Source organism: Dermacentor silvarum, chromosome 1 (genome assembly GCF_013339745.2).
Source record: "Dermacentor silvarum isolate Dsil-2018 chromosome 1, BIME_Dsil_1.4, whole genome shotgun sequence".
In the NCBI taxonomy this organism is placed as follows: Eukaryota; Metazoa; Arthropoda; class Arachnida; order Ixodida; family Ixodidae; genus Dermacentor; species Dermacentor silvarum.
In genome coordinates, this window is record NC_051154.1 from 134,489,979 (window position 1) to 134,509,992 (window position 20,014).

General features: G+C 45.4%; 1 protein-coding gene across 1 annotated transcript; it reads right to left on the reverse strand.

The window, feature by feature from the left end:
• Positions 1-15,850: 15,850 nt before the first annotated feature.
• Positions 15,851-19,483, reverse strand: LOC119460651 (adult-specific rigid cuticular protein 15.7-like). Its single transcript, XM_037721727.2, has 4 exons — positions 19,369-19,483; positions 18,831-18,929; positions 17,771-18,215; positions 15,851-16,141 (listed from the first exon to the last, which is right to left on the reverse strand). Exons 1-3 carry the CDS (start codon positions 19,378-19,380, stop codon positions 17,838-17,840), a joined length of 489 nt encoding a protein of 162 aa, XP_037577655.1. The 5' UTR covers positions 19,381-19,483; the 3' UTR covers positions 15,851-16,141; positions 17,771-17,837.
• Positions 19,484-20,014: the final 531 nt, after the last annotated feature.

Below are 20,014 nucleotides of genomic sequence, written 5' to 3' on the forward strand. Positions count from 1 at the left end.
GTTGTCGTCGTCGTTATGCTATCGTCACGCACACCGGGGCTCCCGACCTCACAAACAGAAATGCTTAATTTACACAAACACTTTGGCTCACCTGCTAACGAATTTAGGAACCCCAAATAATGATGGGTAGCCTGGTACCTGCAAAATGCTTCGCAAAACTTCGATTCCCACAGCGCGTTGGACCTGCACATTTTTTTTTAGAATAGGCCATAAACGATGCTAGACAGAAAGGTACCTACCGAAAATTGCTTGGTATGCGACAAAGAATGTTTCGCATTAAAATCAACTATATGTTTGCATGAGTCAAGTCTGTTCGTGTATTTTTCATATGCTTTGTATTATGCCTAAGAGCAAGCTTTCGAAAAAAAAAAAAATGAATGCGCATAGTCTACCTGGCGGCATTTACTGCAGAGTTTGAAAATGCAAAAAGTTTGAAAGACTTTCCTCTGGTACGTTGGCTACCACGACCACCAGATGAAATTACAGGGAGTGTGTTTCATTGTTTACATTCCCATTGTTTGTGCGTGTACAATGACCCGGTTATGTGCTGTGGCCGAAGCTTTGTTTTACTGTGCGTCACTCACGGTAGAATTCGAAGGTTACAGTTTGTTTACATCTTTTCTCTCGTTCATTAGTGCAAAAGAGAAGTAATTTTGCTGCGTAGAGAAGCTGGCTCTAGAATACCTGTAGCTTCGCGCACACAAAAAAGCTGCTCACCAAGCTACGCAACATTGTATGATAATTCTTGCATTGTGCCTTGACATTAACGTTGCCGGAGAAAAACGTTTAAGAAAGAGCCAGCGACCGGTTGCTGGATGTTCTTTTTTTTAATTTGAGACGTAAGTGTATAAATAAATTTATTTTTACCCATAATACACTACAAGATCCGCATGGTTAATGACATCATGAAACTTAACTTACGTTCTGATCTTTTCTGTGTTGTTAAAGGAAGGCCCAAATGGTCTTCATCTTTTATCCCACCTATTTTGAAAACGAATGCGAGTGCAGCACCTATTGGACGCATTATAGGCAGTTATCATTACAGACACAGACTTGACACAGTTACGTTCTGGTTGGGTCTTAAATATCTTGTGGGACATCTCAGCATCGAGTTGAGCATCTCTGATGTCACTACAGCGCAAGGAACAGTGACGACATATTCCGGATCTAAGAAACTCCTAGTGGCGTATGACAATAGCCACTGATGACATTGAATCAGGGTACAGGGCATACGCAAGGAAGGTTCAAGCTAGAACGCACGTGTCAAGTAAGCAAGAACAGAGATTGCAAGATGTTACGGAACATCTCGCAGCCTTTCCGCGCATCTCACACACCGCATCTCAATGACGAATACATCCAGCGACTGCCCTCAGCAACAGTAACGGGACTTGCTTTCTCCAAACCGGTCTAAACGCAGCGTCTAACAGCTGGGAAGATGGAGCGATCACTGGATCGTCACGAGACGCGACGGTCACTAGCCACGGCGCGACGGCTCGTGGATCCACTACGGAGGCAGCACCGTGGCTAAAGGATTGTGCGACTTGGGATCCAATCAACCACAGTGCGTTTTCAAACCGCTCATTCTTACCAATGCCGTCTTTCTTTTTTCTTACGGATTCCTAATTTCATTATTTGATCATTTACACATGTACATAGGCAGAATATTGAACAGTGCGTACTGCGCCATTCAGCGACAACTTTAGCTTTATTTGTATCAAGCTTCGAGCTGTCCCTGCAAGCATGGTGTTTATCGTCCATTAACGTTAAAATATGCCGATTTCACTCAAAATGCCAACAACCATCCAGCTTGGACCTCGTAAAATAACTTAAGTACCATAGCCCCCTACTTATGAAACCTTGAACCATTACTGTTTGTGCTTACCGTTGCGTCCACTCATTTTGACAAGATAGCGCCAAAGGCTCCGAAAATGCATTCTTCTATCCATGAATAAAATCTATTCACTTTTAATTGTAATTCATAGTTAATTGTCCCGACACTTCCTGATTGGGGAATATATTGCTGCGACGACTTTTTTCACTTCCGAAGCGACCAAAAAAGAAAGAAAGAAAGAAATGAAACATCGTAAGGGCGGTTCTCTTCATACTTTCATCACACAATGCGAGAAGTTATGCAGGTCGACCGCACATGTTTGAATCTATGTGAAGCGAAGCTATAGTGAAACGGTTAATTAAATGTTATATAACTTACGACGATACTTAATGGGTCGACCACATCTAAGGTGAACACCTCATTAGTATTCAAGACATCATAGAAGCTGATGTTCAGTACATAATTCGAAAAATCATTATTGTGTTTATCGACACCATGATTACACATCGTATAATGAACATGTCACTCGTGAAGTAGAATAAACACTGTAGGTTTACCGGCTTGAATACTAATGAGGTGTTCACCTTAGATGTGGTCGACCCTGTACAATTATGTTTGCTTTTGTCCCTTACTGCCATGCACCAAGATTTAAAAATATGCAAATTTAACGTAGCTGGACAGAACCGAGGTCATTTTGTGTGCCGTCGCTTGAAGAGACTCAGAGCAATTTTTGCATTCCGCCTAATTACACCATTAGTCTTAGTTAATTAATCAACCTCTAAAATACTATGATTAGATGAAAACTGTCAATTAGGAAGTTGTAAAGCAACATAAAAAACTCCCGATAAAGCTTTTTGTTGCTCCATGCGTGCTACATAAAAGTGTTTTTTTCCGAGCGTGAAAGAAGCCCTGCGAATGCAGGATAAGTGCCTCGAGCGGCCAGTCGCGCATACAAGGCAACGGAGTTTACAACGGGCCGATGCAATGTTACAGGGCGATCTGAGCAAACTGCAGACCAACCTCTCTCTAGTCTACATATACTTACTTGTAAGGCTTCCATGATATCAATACCATCTGTAGGACTCTTTTGGAGATTAAAGCCGATAAGGCTAGCATCATAGACAGAGGTAAAACCGCTTTCTTAAAATATTACGGCATACTTCAAAAAGTATTGAAGAGAGTGCTGAAAAATATAATTGTGCAAAGCAGCCTGGAAGCAATCAAAATAAGGAGGTTTGCTTCATTCAAGTATACGAATAGTACAAGCAGCTTGTTCTACTGTAAATGCTCAGTGTATAATTTCCGTTCTATCAGCCAAAATTTACGTAGGATAGCGTTCCTCACGACTGCTGCACAATTTTGTCCTTAAAAAGCTCGGCGTAGCCATTATTTAACGCATTTTTATTAGCTTGAGGATCTTTAAGCATGTCTCCATTGTCTTGAAAAGATTCAATAACGGTTGCATTTAGCCTATGGGTGCTCTTTTGATTTAAACTTCTGGGTGTGTTCAGATAAGGGCCGTCAGAGGGTGGTACCGACATTTGTTTTTATTTCAATCAAATATTTATATGACATAAACATATCCCTCCACACATCAGAACAAAGCTTACTGTTTAAGCGCACACCTCATTTTCAGCATGAAAAAATCTTAACTGAGACAAGAGAGAGAGAGAGAGACAGAAGAAAGGAGAAAGGCAGGGAAAACAGGTTACAAATGCGGCCTACGCAGGTGCGCGATGTTCCGACTTCGATCAAGTCTGAAAAAATAAACAAAGTTTCTTATGCTTCAATACTTTTTAGACTTGCCTTACACAACTTCGTTATTGAATATAAAATAAATTCAATTGCCTGCGCGAATTCATAACAGCAAATAAAAATGGCTCATTTGACTTTTGAACAAGAGGCTAGAAAATTGGCCTTTTTTTTAGCAATTTTTAACTTGTCTTGTTACCTTGTTACCACAAGTTTCTTTCGACATTTCTTTAGTACATACTTTGCTACATGCCAAACGCGTAGCAAGGTATATTTAGTCTCTCTTACGTACCGGTAAAATAAATTTTGGCAGAAAATGAAAGAAAATCGCCAAACGTAATAAATTTGAGTATGTACGCTCGAATAAAAAAGAAACAACTCCGATTTCAATCAAATTTCTCCAGGATTATCCACTGTCATAGATTATCTGTTATATGGAAAAAACACGTTGCATTATTTGATTTTGAGCACAAAAGAAAGCAATCAATAAGCTGCAGCGTTCGGCGCCCCGTGGCCTGTCTTCTAGATTGCGGCACCGCGCAAGCCTCAAGTTTATTGACGGCTCCGATCGTGCCACGAACTAATTAGCAACCTCAAGTGCTACAGAGGGACCACACGTGCTTTTTATAACAAATGAATAGACGTGACTAGCTCTAATTACGGTGGCTCATTAGATATGCCGTTTTCCTACTGAACATGATGTCGCCGCTTCAACGACTTGCCACGATGGCTGTATTTTAATGAAAACGAATGCAAAGGCACGCCTGTACTAAAACTTAGGTAAATGCAAAATAGGACAGGTGATATAATATAATCCACAGCCTTCTACTGCGGTGTTTCTCATAGCCTCGCTATGAGGACCCACACATACGTGCGGGTCCTCACATGACACATTATGCTTACACGTCATTTACGTGGTGTTCTCTGCAAGTAAAACACACACACACACACACACACACACACACACACACACACACACACACACACACACACACACACACACACACACACACGCACACGCACACGCACACGCACACACACACACACACACACACACACACACACACACACACACACACACACACACACACTGAAAAAGAAAAACCTATTTCAACTTATCTTCCAAGATCAAGAGAGTCGACGTGGAGTTAGGCTCTTACTGATCTGTATCTCGCGACTCAGCACGTGCGAGCTTGTTTACGCAAATGCCAAAAGACATCACTGATGGGTACCTTCCGATTTACTGCAAGCTAACGTTCGTAAGTGATGTCGTGGCTATCCGCAAGAGACAGAGACAGAGAAAGAGGATTGGTTGACACAGAAAAGGAAAGCCTGCTGAGCGCACCGCAATAGCTGCGTCACAGACTCCCTCAGGAACATTACCCACAAGAACACAAAACACGTGCAATGCATCATGTAGGCAACCTACCCAGAGTTATCTGCATTAATAGATATAGTGAATTCATTTGACGCGAGTTCCTGCCGCAGGGGAAACCGCTGGATTTTCGGCACCTTCTTAATAAATTACATACTTGTTCCTTCGTTTCTCTATGCATGTGACTTCATCAGAGGCAACGAGCAAGACAAGCCCATTTTTCAGTCGACCAGAACTGCTTCAACAAATCTACGAGGCCTTAGGAGTGCGTCGGTGCCTGTAACCTCAATTAGTACTTTGTGGTTTTGGGGGCCGCGGATGTCGGTGTGCTGTGTTGAAAGCTCAAAAATTTATTTGTGGGATTTTACTTGCCAAAACTACTAGCTGACTATAAGGCACGCCTAATCGGGGACTTAGGATTAATTTCAACCACCTAGGGTTCTTTAACGTGCACCTAGGGCGCGATCTTGTACGCGTTCCAAAATGGAACGGACCGCGAGGCGCACACGATTGGTCAATTTAATCGTCACGGTTGAAATTGACCAATCGTGTGCGGCTCGTTGGAACGAACCGCCTCCGTTCCATTTTGGAACGCGTACAAGATTGCGCCCCTAATGTACGGTTTCGCCCACATAGAAATGCGTCCGCTGCAGCCGTGATTTGGTCCCGCGACCACGTGCTTAGCTGCGTAACGCCAAAAGCACTACGGAACCACGGCGGGTTGTCCAAATGTTGAGAGCACGAACGTTTTGTTACATCGCATTGCTGAAACAAATTAGATCCGGAAGTATCAGGACGGCCACGCTCAAACAAGAAAACTTAAAACAAAAAAACATGGAAAAACTGTTTTTTAAGTTTTACTTACATAACAACACCTCAAATTGAACAGTAAAAGTAACTATAACTTGAGAGGTTTATTTTTAATCTAGCGTCAGATCTGGTAGTGCGATGACCAACAGGGATTTTCATACGTCTCAAGTAAGCCATATCTGGTTTCCTTTAATGCGGTTAGCATTCTTTGCATACTTCAGCCGCAGTGCCTATCTATCTATCTATCTATCTATCTATCTATCTATCTATCTATCTATCTATCTATCTATCTATCTATCTATCTATCTATCTATCTATCTATCTATCTATCTATCTATCTATCTATCTATCTATCTATCTATCTATCTATCTATCTATCTATCTATCTATCTATCTATCTATCTATCTATCTATCTATCTAAACCGCCTTGCCACCTACGTCGCGCAATGGGTAGTCAGTGGTCGAACAGCTAGCGCATCGGGCTGCTGTGCTGACGTAACAGGGTTCGAAACCAACTATTGGACCAACTTTGATCACTGAGTAGATGGTAATGTGTACATTGTAAAATGTGTACAATGTGTTCAACGAACCTCTATCATGCCGACATAGGTCACTGTAGACGCGGTACTCTGTAGGTACCGCTATTCGAAGAAACCTTTTGTCGCTGACTTGGAGTGCTGGGTATGTGCCATTACGTCTGTGCTGTTCTAAAATGACCTTCTTTGATGCTAACTTGGATCACTGCGTATGTGCCAGTAGGTGTGTGCCGCTCCGCAATGATCGTCTTTGACGCCAACTTGGGTAGGAGGCTATGCTAGGTATGAACTACTAGGAATGTGCCGCTCTACGATGGCGAGAAAGATCCCTTAAATTTATCTGAGTGTGAGCGGAATCCAACCCACGTCACAAGAGTTCCTCAAGGACAGCAACCAGACCCATTAGCTGGCTGCGCCACAAATGCACTTGGTACGTGCTACTTTTCAATGAACCTCTCGCCAACTTGGGTCAGTGAGTATGTGTCACTCAGTGTGCGGCAAGCGAGGGAACAATTCTCGGCGTTCGGAGGCACCGGCGCGGACGCTTCTTGTCTCGGAGGCCACGCGTGGACTTCTCGGCAGTGCCACTAGGTGGCGCAGCGTGTGGAGAAAGAAGTGCGAGGAAGGAGCCCGGTGGCTGCATGACGCGGTCGAACGCTCCGGCGCGCCACGCATTTCGGAGGCCACGCGGAGGCTTCGGGGCGGCAGCGCAAGATGGCGCCGAGTGTCATTAGGGAAGCGCGAAAGAGTTCCGCTGCAATACACGCCTCATACATAACTCGTTTAGACGGTGCTAATACGGTGTGTCGCTATGTCGATGCAATGCCACCGCATTGCCGTCGACAGCCATCGTAAGATGGGCTCTGCTGCAATTTTTGTGTGTGTGCAAACGGAAGGGGCTGCGAACCGACAGAGACGTTTTGCTGGCACAGAACGTCTTCTCACAAGAGCCCGATTAAGGGCTCTTGCTTGGGTAGTGATATGGTCGACCGCAGGTTTCCTTCTTTGATACCCGCGATGGTCTTCCATTGTCTTTTTTTTTTTTCGTGTCAAAAGCAGCTTAATGTGTGCAAGTGGCGTTTAAAGGCCTACTGCAACGACATTTCACTTTGGTTAAATTGATTATATATAACTAGTATATATTATTGAACCAATTTTGACAAAGATGCCGGTTTGGTAAGCACAATGTTTTTAATAATAGCCTGTAAATATCACCTAAGCAGACAGCGCGTGGAGGCTGGGGGTCAGCGGATATGACATTAATGCCAGCACGTCGCCTCCGAGAGTTTTCAGCCCCGCCTAATCACGTAGGTCACGGAGGCGGGTTGATTCTCAACGTTGTGGGTCAAGCGTCACTTCTAGCGAGTGGTAATGGCCGCGCTTTATTCAATTTCATCATCAAAAAGGTGCTTTTTTGCGAGCTTTTTGTGAAGCATTCACTCCGATTTCTAAATGAAAACTTTTGCGCACATGTCGTGCTATATCTATACACTATCTGAAAATAGGCTTCTTGCGCGGTCAAAAATTTCGTTGATTTCAGCCAATAATTTGGCTGCCGAGAGACGTGGCTACGCGAGAGCTGTGTTTCAATGCCATTTTATTCAAATACAGAAATATGAGAACCGGGCTACTACTTCAAGGCCTTTTCGGAGGGGCTATGGGCCACTGACATCGCCCTTTGCAGCACCACCGCGCTGGCTGAGTGGCTATGGCGTTCTGCTCCTGAGCACGAGGTCACGGGTGCGATTTCCGGCCGCTATGGCCGCATTCCTACGGAGCCGGAATGCAGAAACGCTCGCATACTGAGCTTTGGGTGTACGTTCAATAACCCCAGCGGGTATGGATTAATCCGGAGCCCTGCACAACGGCGTCTATCTTAGCCGGCAACATGTTTGGGGTGTTAAACGCCCTAATTTAAATCGCAAATGGGGTCGTTATCAGGTTGTTTATTCTGGCCTCAGCTTACAAAGCGTGAGAGAGTGCAAGAGAGAAAGAGAAGGAGCGATTGTTTGAAAGGGAAGTGGAAAAACTTCTGACCCCACTGCCACCGCGTGGCCGACACGTGAACATCAGTCAGAAGTATGGGGAAGGCAGAGGAAGGAGAGGACAGAAATAAGCAAATGCAGAAGAATACATCTAGTTGACAGGTCTGCTCAAGGAAGCTGATCACCAGACGCTAAACGAGCTCAGTAAGGACGCGGAAGGTGACAAATGCCGCTACCGTGAGTACATTAGGCCAAAGCAGCCATTCTGAGTTCAGACCGGAGTCTAGGCATCCAGAGCAGGCATTCTACGATATCGGCGGAAAGGCTGTGCGTGCGGTCGTCGAATAGCGCTTGACCGGCTGCGGTGGACGCGGTGCAACAAAGCGTCGCATGTTCTAGCGTATCCGTCTACGCATGCTGGTGGCGCAAAAGCGGACGTCGGGATGAAATGGCGAACTCATTAACGACTACTTCGAGAAAGCTCGCTAAGCGAGCTTGATTTACTTGCTCTGGTTGGAAATAGGTGGCGCTGCGGAGCGCGCGCCTCTGCTACTGCATGCAAGCCCGACACTTCTTCGAATTACGGGTGAGCATTGGTTAGGAGTTTACAAGCGCTCTCCCATGGCCCTGGAGTTCTCGCAATTTTTAAGAGTCCTAGTTGATTGTTCACAAGTTCACTTGGCGTTGTCTAAACATGTGAGTGAATCAGGGAATTTAAATTGCTGCGCTGTAATTGAAATCGATGAGTCAGTGCAGCCTGGCAATTTTTTGCATCTGTCATGTCAACACAAGCAGGATTGCGCTGCATGCGCATGCGCATCAATGAAACGCAAAATATTTTCGTGAGGATAACGAGGTGATAATATACAACAAAAATTTATACGCTTTTTTTTTACAACTATGCTGTATAAGGCTAGGATCCCGGGATGTTTTTCACGTCCGTCGACAAAAAACTATCATTATCGATGGCTCATACCCCCGTAAGCACCCATACCCCCGTAAGCAAGCAAAAATGCATGGCTCGTAGCCCTGTAAGGCAGAGGCTACAAGCACTGAGCAAAGCGAAGCGAACAATGCATACATTCTTTGGAATTACGCGTACAAAATACAGAACAGCATGTAGAAAACTATCACCATTAGTGGCTCATACTCCCGCAAGCATTATGATAGGATTGATAAACTTTATTAGAAGAGTAATCACAGTTTGTTGTTGCCCCGAAGGGGCATCGCTAATGGTCTGGGCCCCTAGTCTAGGGCTCCGCTGGCTCTTGCCATCTTCTCTGCTCTCTGGATCAGCTTGAGCTGGTCGTCGAGGGCCGAGCTGGACAGCAGTGCCTCCCATTGCTCCCTCGTGGTGTTCGTGTCATGGTGTTCTATGTTGTGTAGCGTGCACTCCCACTGTAGGTGGTATAGGGTTAGTGTGGCCTCGCACCACGGGCATTCGTCCCTGTAGGCTGTGGGGTGTATGCGATGTAATATATGTGAGTTCGTGTAAGTGCCTGTCTGGAACCTACGCCAGGCAGCGGCATCCTCCGACTTTAGTTTTCAATGGGATGGTGGATATCGCAAGCGACTTCCTGTGTAGTAGTTCAGGATGGCTGAATACTCGGGGTCAACTGCATGGGTCTGGGTCATCTGCAGTCGGCGTGATGAGCGCTCGTAAGCAATGGCTCATACCCACGTAAGCAAGCAAAAATGCAATGGCTTATACCCCCGTAAGGCAGAAGCTACAAGCACTCAGCGCAGTGAAGTGAACAGTGCATACATTCTTTGGAATCACGCATACAACATACAGAACAGCATACGTTTCAATAACGAACAAGCTCAAAGCAAGAATCCGAACCACATAATTGATGATAAGGCACTCGTGATAGCAATGTGAAGCATGTAGCGCGCCCCGCATACGTTTCCCGGTAAATATTACTGTTGCGCAAGCTGCCGCGGAGACGTCAGCTTTCGACGTGGGATGTGACGTCCCTAGCCTTTTATATATGAAAATACCTAGCCTAGCAACTGGTTTCAATGTTGTTGCAGCAACGCTATGGGCGGCGGCGTGCTGTCAAAATTACAATGACTCCCATGCCTACCATTACTCTAAAATAGCCCTACTACCATGACTCTAAAGCCATAAAGCATTGCATACCACCCTCAGTAGTTGTAGTGGTGGTTTTCAACAGCTTCGCTGGACATCCACTATCGCAGGGCCAGGATGGCAAGATTTTTTTCCTGTCCTACTCTATTCAGTTACACATATCAATTTATGACTTAAGTGGTTAGAGACTGGGTGCTACGTTTTATACGCAGCGGTAATAGAAACATAAGTACACGATTCCAATTGGAGGGAGAGTATTTCTATTTCTAGGCATTCTACTGCAGTGCGTGCAAGCAACCTTATCGCAATGCTCGCTGAAAGCTCGGCATACACGGTGACTTTCGCACCCACACGCTTTCAAGCAACAAACTTTGAATTAAATGATTTCACAAATGTTGCTGGGTCAAACGCTACATTATGCGCTCCCTGGGGACGTTCCTCTCTGCTTCAGTGGAGCAAAGCTTATTCGTCACGCTGTTAGCCCAGCTCTGAAAGCTGGTGAGAGAATCCTTGTGTTGCCTTTTATCTTTTTTTTATTGCATAAGTATTTCTATGCTTACCCAAGAGCAGACCCATCCGTCCGTCGATCACGTAATACGATCGCTTTCAAGATAGCGCCCGCAGCAGCGAGCGAATTCACCTTAGTGCTACCTCTCGCTTCACCGTGAACTAAGCGGCGAGAACACTGCGCACAATCAGCTATCAACACGGCGCACTTTGTTCCCATCGCAGATCGCTATCAAGACAGGACCCGCGGGGCCATGCCATACGCAGCCGCCGTCGAATTACGGTTGATCACGGTTGATAATGGTTCGAAGCGCATGGATAAGGCGCTAAAGAGTGATAACAGCCTATAATGATCGGCACGTCATCAGTGTACCTGGCACCGCCACCTGCAGTAGTTTGCTTGCGTCATCAATTGACCTTGCGCCGCCATTCCTCAGCAGCTCATGTGCACCGCAGCGCTGTCGTTTATACTGGTCGGATCAAGTTTCATAACACTGATAACGGCACCGGGCTTCATGAAGATGAGCAACTGGCACAATGCTTACGCATACTTAGACAACTCCTAGATGAGTTTCTGCGTGAATTTTTCTTGTGTGTGTGAATGGAACGGTAGAGAATAATGAAGACATTCAGGGTTTATATTCACTTGTGTGATCGTATATGCTCACTCTTGGATGGGACCTCACAGGAGCGTCCTCTTTTGTCTGAGCGTTACTCAGGCCTAAAGACTTGCTTGCCACCCACGCCAGGCACTGATGTCCTCTAGTAAAAAAATACACGGTCCCATGGACAACGGTATTAAATTCTAGATGCAGTCATGGGTGAAAAAAAAAAAGAAAGAAACCCGCTCCTTAGGCTTGCTGGGCCCTCCTTGGCGCTCTCAAGCACGGTGCAAAAGCGGACTTTCTTTCGAGCGCGTGGCTTTCTTCCCTAAGGCATCAGCCTGTAGTGGCCGGCTTGTCGCTTTCCGCGCGACGAGCCATAGTACTTATGCGTGTGCTCAGAAGCATGAACGGCGAAACAAAGAGCAAATGCCTTCTGAATTATGGGTCTCGTTCGCGCCCATTTCTATACCAGGGGGAGCCGTCGTTTAAAGCACACGTGCAAAACACGCCGAGTGTCCCGGAAATCCGAGGACTCGCTCTGAAAAGCAAGAGTTGTGGTCTCCCCTTGGACGCCTTCTACGAGACCGCACAAATGCGGCGATAAAAGTCACGAACGCCGGCGCCCGGACCGCTTTTGTTCAGCTGGCAACGGTTGACAGAGCGCCGCCTCAGACGACCGCCCAGTCCGGCGGCCGGTCCTCGCGTCAGAGTTGTTATACAAACACGGCCGCACTGCATTTATTCCTACTCTGCTCCCCCCTCCCCCCTCTCCTTCTTTCCTTAACCAGGAAGTGAGCGGCGCCTTCCGTTGCCGATCGCCTCAGATTCACCTCCGGTAGCAGCTTGTCCGAAAGCCGCTGTGTTCACAGCCCGCGCCCATCTTGCGCGCAGCTATAGTTTGACCGTAATTTGTTCATCTCATTTCGTTGGTGTCGAAAGGAAGCCCTAGAACACGCGCCCGCGTCTATGAGTATTCATGTATGACAACCTAAACTGGGCCCGAATTCACAAAAACTTCTTACGCTGGAATTATTCGCAAGAAAGAATTTTAGCCAATCCAGATGCCAGACATCTCATTAGCGAAGGCGGCCAGCCAATGGCAAAGTGAACTTACGAAACAAAATCTTTGTGAATCAGGCCCCTGATCGCGTGTGAATGCTTATAAAGCGCAGAAGTGTGGTGACATGCTGTGATTTTGATTGCGGTGAAGTTTCGATTACAACACTGGGAGTTCTGCAGCTTTCGCACCTACGCGTGGTAGGTGCTGCGTGGTGGCGCTCTTGCCTCACGGTGAAACTGCTAGGGCACGCGATGCAGCAGATAAAACAATATTATTTTGCTGACGTTTCCCGCAAGTAGGTTTTTTTCGATAAGCGTTATCTAGCTTCACGCGTAATTTTGCTCGCCTTTCATGCGGAGGTACTTTCTTTAATATCTCGAAGAGACGCTAGATGAATCCTATTCCTTCTGTATTGATAATTTTTCCGTTTCTATAACGTGGGACCTGGGAGACTTCGCCGGAGACAGAACTGTATCAATTATATGTCCTAGTCCATTGTTCATACTGTTTTTTCTGCCTCGAGGTCGCGAAGTGGACTGGCTCGATGCCTTCTCTTATGATGTCTCTTTTGTGCTACTGCTCATCATTGCTCCTATTCCAGCAACTCTTATTAATAATTTTGTATCCGGTGTCTTTTCGATCATGGAGAGGCACGTCCGCTGCCTCCTCCCCATTAAGAATTCCACAGAATTGGTGGCATTTGCAAGTTGCAGCATTGCCCTGAAGATCCACGTAATTGTCGCCTGTTTTCTGCATGGCCACAGTGACTAAAGCCTCGGCTCTGGGTATATCTGGGGTAAGATGATACATGATAATGTCCCTATTCTTCAAAATAACTCAGAGACGCCAAGTCTGCAGGTAGCAGTGATGAAATGTTGACCATTGTCACTAAGCACTCGTTCGGGTGTTCCACGTCAGGCAAATATTGACGTGACGTGCTCAATAACAACGAGGTAAGTGAACTACGATCAGTGATGGGGATACAGTTCTTTTCTGCACGCATGGCGGTGGCAAAGTGATTAAAGTTGTTCTGTTTAGCACCATGTCGCAGGTTCAAGTGCTGGCTGCAATGGCCGCGTTCCGATGGAGGTGGAATGAAAAACGCTCGTGTACTGAGATTTCTGCGGACGATGAAGAGCAACAGGTGTTCAAAATTACTGCGGAGCCCCTCAATGCGATGTCGCTCATAACCAACCTGTGGCTTTCGCATACAAAACACATCCTTCTACAGCTACTTCCTCCGCAGTGACACAGCTACATATTATGACTATATGCCTTGGTTGCTCTGAAAATTAAGACGGCATGAGTGACTGACGTCTGTAGTCTTACAAACGGGCGCACACTGCACTTAGTAATGGGCAAGTCCTTCCATGTGCTTTGAAGCACCTGTTCACCATGCTGATTCATGTGTGCTTGCTCACTTTGTTTCCTTGATGGTCCTAGTTTATCTAGCTGAAAATATCTTTGTGTATTGCCACCGGAATATGGATCCGGTTATTAAGAGCCCATTCACGACAGGGATATGTGTTCTGTGCTACCACTCAAATAGAAGTTCAATCGATTTTGACCATTCAATTTATACTTTATTCAATCCTATACTGTATACTATGAGTAAAACTGATTCATCTTCGGTTTCTTTACGCTGAATTTCTTTTTACTTGATATATAGAAAGTAGTTTGGTGGCAGCACTATTCACGTAAGGTGCCTCCAGCTTCTTGCTCAAGTTTCGCCATCATCTTGTTGGTTCACGTGGCTAACGTCTGCTGCTATTATTATTTGATTTGTAAACATATATACAGGAAAGAAAAAGCGAGGAGCAAGGCTGGCAACTGCCACCAGAAAGGGCACAATGCCTGCCTGCTCTTTAGAAAGGACGAGGCAAACATAAAAAGGAAAGATAGGAAGGAGGGGAGGAAAGAAAGAGTGAGATGACAAATCTCAAAGAATAAAGTACAACATACAGTAGGGCCCGTCCCTGCAGGTCATGCTACTAAAGAATGTAAATAAAAGAAATAGTTTCTGGGTTACAAACGTGCCCCTAAGTTCGTTGCTTCTAGAACAGTAAGGAGAGCGCGATGAGCTACAAGGAACCATGTAACATGCTTCCCATGTTACATGGTTTGACATGGGAAGCACATCATCGAAACTTCAACCTTTGCCGTGCAGGCAAAGATAATTAGAAGAAAAGATAGGCACGAAAGGAATGGGGGTCCGTTTCGTTCGGCAAGTGGAAACCAGTTGGGAGGTCTTGAAACCTCTCATGCGCCTAGTCACTCTTTCTTCCTTCACTCTTTCACTTCCTTCTGAGTTTGTACGAACCTTTTTTTGGTGTCTGGCAAAGTATGACAGGTGTACATGACGGGTTGACAGACCCATTTTCCTGCTGCAATTTCAATATTACCCCTAATCCAAACAACACAAATAAAGATGCATGAGAAAAAGCTATTGTAGGGTTCTTTGGATCGAATAGCATAAAAACGGGTATTTTGATCACTTTTTTACTTTAGTACTTCGATACTTTTCTGCTGGGTTACAGTATATATCCACCCTTTTTCTGAATTTGGTAGCTGTTCAGCTAGTGAGCAATTTCTGACATTTTAGCTATGACTTGATCACGTGGTTTACCTTGTCTAGAAACATTCTTAATTCAAGAGTGTTTGACGCTGGTCTCACGGCGACTATTACCGCAATTTTTGAGGATCAGTACGGATTCATTATCATTCACAGTGTCTGTTAAGAATTTCACTTGTTTCAAATTGAAGTTGCTTTTCTCTTCCTTCAACTTAAACCCAGTGTTCTAAGTCATTAAAGAAGAGTCCTAAACCTAGAATCATGCTCGGCTTGTGTCTTTCCATAAAACAGAAGGTCATGCATGTTACCTACGATGCCTACTAGATCCGTCATAATCTGCGACAATTCTCTAAGACGTTACGGTGTTTTCCAAATGAACAATCTGCCAAACTGTGCTATGAAAGTTCGCGACTCCTGTGAGTTCACGAGACACAAGTGTTAGCGGCAAGTTTCGAGAGATATTGAGCTCCAACAAATTTTGCGAGGGCATGCTCACTGAGGTTAACGTGATGAACCTGTCCTTTCACAAACTTGTTTGGTTCCGTCAGGTCAAGACAAACTCATACTTTAGCATCGCGTTCCTGGACGACCACCATACCTGAGCACCTGTCTAATAATTGATCGATTGGCCCGTTTATTTCAGGGTTCACCATTTCTTGCTGTTTGGCACGATGTGACCTGACCTGTCTCGTGCAACTCGTACACGTAAAGCACATGACGAGCCATTTTAAAGAACGTGACGCGCATGTACTAGTGTGAGCAAATTGTAAATATATTTACACGTTTCACACATCAAGCGCAGGCAGGAACATTTCAATTCCACGATATCACAAAAAACACAAAGTAGGTGACAGCAGCAAACAGAAGGAGGTGTTCCTAAGGTCCGTTGTCAATGTGACATGGGCGAGCACATGGGAGGTCTTCCTTTCTCCGCCTTGAAGATTACGTGTCGTTCCTTCGTCAAAGAGCAGCTCGAAGGAAGAAAGGAGCAGGAGGATGGAACTCGGAAGCAGATCTGAAAAACACGAATTCAGGGGTTTACCTCGTACTTCATCAGCTGATTTGCAATGTGGCAAGAGCAACTACATACATAGTTTTGCACAACGACCTTACGTACAAGAAAGACGCATCTGAGAGAGGAAATTTTGCTGTTGAAAACTTTCCTGAAGCTAACCATCTTCAGTGAGCTACATCGAACTTCACGAGACGGAACCACTTTGTATAATGACGTAGCACGGCAGTTTCATAGTCAATAGTTGAAAAAATGGTCGTGAGAGACAAGTATTTCGCTCTCAGATGTACACCCACTGGCAGCAATGCAGAGACCAGCTGGCTGTGACCGGAAACTGCCGGCTGGTAAATGTTATTATATTTTGTTAGACAGTTACACATATTGCAAAATAGAATTGTTTTTCATCTCGTTACGTAGAGATATTAATAATATAATATAATTCTAATATTATCGTTTGGGACGATAATATTAGAATTTAAGTATTTTTTTATACTTCAGCTAACTCATATCTGGGTACTACAATGCTTTGTTGCGTTAGTCTTCCAAGTTTATTCTATGAACACGAGAGCTTCCGAAGGGCTCTGCCTTTAATAAATACAAACAAACAAGCTGACAAACGTCGCACTGCATTGTGCGCGGAAAACGAGCATTTCGAATGCTCTTTCTACAACTCTTTAATACTTTCTTTTGAGAAATGTACAATACGATAGTCCCGGCAGCTAGCGAATGCTGGGTTGCGTGACATCAACTGCCTTTAAAAAGGGAGAAAATATATTTAAATAATGGAGACAGTCTTTAGTCGGTAGCCTTCTCAAGAATGAAAGTGCAGAATATATCGGAGGTTACTAAATTTCCTTTTCTTAGCTGCAAACGACCATGAAGCGTGCTTTTTAAGCTTTAATTTGCAACATTCTGCTAAATCTAAGCGCATTTCTTTTGATTTTCTGTGACATTTTCATTCAAAAAGTACAAAGCCTAAATTTTCCTTACATTAAGGTAATGCAGACTCGAGAGCGCGCAATTGTCAAGTAAAAGCAGTTTGCTACGGCTTCAGTGGCCATACCGTAGGCTTCGCACCCTTAGAGCAAGTGATGAAGCACACAAAAGAAAAAAAAAGGCAGTCGAAAGGCGTCATCATTTAGTACTAAATAAATTCTGCTTGTCTCGGTAATCTCTCTCGGACTAAGAAGCGGGCATTAATACGTTAAATACGTGTAATTAGAAGTAGTGACAAAATACTCAAGAGACGTTAACAGCTAGAAAAATTATTTCATCTTCGAAGCAAGCAGTTAGACTAAAACTTCATTTTCTTGGATACTCTGGCTGCTGCAATTTCCATAAAAAAGAATACAGACTGCACAACAAGCAGCTACAGTTTCGCGGCTCTTAGCGCTTATGCACAAATTAGTATTTTTTTAAATTCCTATTACCTTCCATATGTCTATAAGTTCATCTCTTTCTGCAGCACAGGGTAAGTAACCGAAACCGTCTACAGTTATCATCAACATCCCTGTTCTTATTTTAATTTTTTTGCTTAGTTTTCTTGCTACATCTAATCAGTGTACCAAGGCAAAGCTAAAAAGTCTAAAAAGTAATCTTAAAAAACTGTGCTGCAGCCACAATCATACTTACATGGAACGCGGACGGGACAGCTCACAGCAACTTGAAAACATTGAAATATTGAAGGAATGAAGATTATCTATCCGTAGAAACCATGGCCGCCATAGCCTCCGTATCCACCATATCCGCCGTATCCGCCGTATCCACCATATCCGTGGCCGTATCCACCGTATCCTCCGTAACCACCGTGTCCGTAGGCAGGCACCGCCTTGCCGTGCGCCGAGTGGTAAGGAGCAGCCGCCGGCAAGCTACTCTTGGTGCCAGGCTCGTTGGTCTTGACGACAGCGCGGAACCCGAGCTTGTCGGCCACGTAGTGCACCTGCCGGTGGCGGCCGTCGATGTCGCCGAGGTAGTAGGAACCGTGCACGGGGCCGTACGCGGAGCCGGTCTCGTGGCGGCCGTTGACGGCGCCGTACCCATTCACGATGTCGTAGCCGAAGCTGTAGTGGCCGTGGTCCTGAGAACAAGCATGCCACACAGCGCCCTCAGTCACTATGTTATACGAGCAGTGCTTGTGAGTCGCTGTGTTTCTCCTTCGTACGTAGAATGATTATAGCTTACTGAATTGAGAGAGAAAAAAAAAACAAGAACAAAAAACAAAACAAAAACAAAATGCGATGATATCATGCAACGTTAATTTTCGCACTGTAAGCGCAAAACAGGGGAAAATATATGAACTCAGTCCAACAATGGGCATATATTTATCGCAGTAATTCGACAGCCTCCTTCATCGTATTTTCTTTTCTGTGGAGCTGCTAATAATTAATGTTACCAAAGACGATAACATTGGTTTGCATTAAATTGCGCCACAACCAAAGCTTGAGGTTTCTCCTATTATGAGCAAGCAGGGAGCAAACTTGTGTTCTTTAAATTGTCTATTGGTTAGTTTATTTTTGATAAACAATTATTACGTTCATCTGGACAGCCCGCAGTCGTCGCACTGTCCGAAACACAATTGCGATTGTGTACTTGATTTTAAGTTGCGCGGGCTGCGGGGGAAGTCAGGTATATGACATAGATGCACTACTTTGTCCTGCCTAGCATATATGTGTATTAGGAAGAATGAACAAACGTTTTGTTTCCTGTAGGTCTTACTGGAACCACCATGGTGTCCGTAGCCACCGTAGCCACCGGCGAAAACTACGGCTGCTAGGGTCAGCACCACCGTAAACTGTGAAAGAAAACAAAAATAAAATAAAAACCAGAGTGATTTACAGCAAATGGTAATGACGCTCTCATATAAAAATCTCGAGGTCTGTTCTCACATCAAGCTACGTCCTTGAGCGTGCTGTAGATGTGAACTTATTGTTGTCTAACGATCTCTAAAAAATATGAGATGCGCGTAGGAAGCCACAAGTGCAGAGCATGTATGATAATTATGCACCGGTGTTTGAGCGTCGTTTAGCCGGGTCTCGTGTGATTACCTGCCGGTGAGGCGCCCAGTGGTAAGTCACTACGAGACGCATCGGCGAGGGACGATCGCGAAGTGCGCAATGTCCCGTCGGCCACCGTTCACAGGGGCAGCGGCGCAGGCGGAAAGCGAGCGCGCCCTGTTTGCGGCTCGACCCGGCTCTAGGTGGCCGCCCGGTGCCGTGCGGTGTCGAGCTTACCTGAGCGATCATGTTGGCAATGGCGCGTGTTGGTCGGGACTGATGGTTGTCAGCGAGGAGCGTGCTTTTATAGCGCCGAGTCAAGCGAGCAGCGTGCTCTACAGAAACGCCCTGTTGTCTTGTTTCCAAAAGGGCCAGTTTCCAGTCGGCCCGGGTGCCATTCGCGAGGAATGCCGCCCTTCGTACAGCGTTTTCTGCGTCACTCCCAATCGAAGCCCAAGTCAGGTACACACAAGAAAAAGGTGCCACTTGACTGGCGGCCTTGGCTGACTTCGGCCACGCGGGCTGCAGGGGACTTGAATCGCAGCCTCATGCTCTGAAATCGGAGCCCTCTCCACAGCTTCTCTTTTCTTGGGTTGAGTGGTGGCTTTAGTTTTTCTTATGATAAAAAGAAAGAAAACGTCAGAAAAATAACGGTGGCCCTGCCACGTGCAGCCGTGCGGCTTTCATTGAGACCCGGCGCGCCTCTAAACGTATAGCTGCATTCATATATCTGGAGAACGCGTCGCTCTGGGCGTCGCGCCATTGTCTGAGGCAGCAACAATACTAAAGGAGGCGGCAGTGGCAAATTGCTGGTCGCCTCGAAACACGAACAAATTCCAAGGGAGCGAAAGCAATTGCTTGTCTGGATGCAGTGAGAGCTGCG

Excerpts from the sequence above, each read along its gene's own strand:
- LOC119460651 (XM_037721727.2), bottom strand. Across the intron at positions 18,216-18,830 it reads AGACCTACAGGAAACAAAAC|GACCACGGCCACTACAGCTT; the intron begins GTTTGTTCATTC and ends GCTTGTTCTCAG.